Source organism: Vanacampus margaritifer, chromosome 8 (assembly GCF_051991255.1).
Source record: "Vanacampus margaritifer isolate UIUO_Vmar chromosome 8, RoL_Vmar_1.0, whole genome shotgun sequence".
Lineage (NCBI taxonomy): Eukaryota > Metazoa > Chordata > Actinopteri > Syngnathiformes > Syngnathidae > Vanacampus > Vanacampus margaritifer.
The window spans coordinates 3931168-3931845 of record NC_135439.1 but is presented as its reverse complement, the minus strand read 5'-3'; the positions used below and the strand labels follow the sequence as shown (position 1 = coordinate 3931845).

The 678-nt window shown below is 31.4% G+C and overlaps 1 protein-coding gene across 3 annotated transcripts in view; it reads right to left on the bottom strand.

Moving 5' to 3' along the window:
- slc12a5a (solute carrier family 12 member 5a) overlaps positions 1 to 678 on the bottom strand; it is a 151972-nt gene that overhangs the window by 17935 nt on the left and 133359 nt on the right. For all 3 annotated transcript variants that reach the window (XM_077572853.1, XM_077572854.1, XM_077572855.1), the window contains one exon: positions 536 to 654. In XM_077572853.1, coding sequence (XP_077428979.1) covers positions 536 to 654 — 119 coding nt within the window. The remainder of the gene's footprint in view (positions 1 to 535; positions 655 to 678) is intronic.

The window sequence follows — 678 nt, the reverse complement described above, 5'->3', positions numbered from 1 at the left end:
TTAAATACAAATTCAAAGAGAATAATGTAAAAAAAAAAACTGTGGATCCTTTTTTTTCTTATTTTTTATTTTTTCTTATTTTATATTTCTATTTTATATTATTATCTTTTTATTCCTTTTTTTATATTATTTATTCTTTGTATTAACAATTAAATTAAAATACAACTTCAAAGAAAATAATGTAAAAAAATTCCTGTGGATCCTTCTTTTCTTTTCTTATTTTATATTTTTATTTTATTGTATATTCCTTTTTAAAAATATTACTTATTCTATTTACTAACCATTTGAAAATTTGCTATGACAAGGGCCTACTAAAAGAAATTGACAGAGTAATTTAATCATTCATGCATTTTTGTAAGGCTCAAACCTGTAACAAAAAAGAATAAACACAACAGAAACGTTATTACAGCTTTTGCAACTTTTGGACCTGATCATTTCTATTTTTCTACGGGAAAATGATTAGAAAATGACTTTCACTGTATACCCTAGGCACCATAATGCACTTAGCGCCTCCAGAAGAGGTTAAAGAACTCACATGGACAAGATGGGGGCCACGGAGTCCAGGGAGGCGATGAGGATGCCGCTCTCGCAGATGAACGCGGTCAGCAGCAAGGACCACGTGGGCTCCCCGTTGGCCTTCCCGTGCCCAAAGATCTACAAAACATCAACCAAAAATGA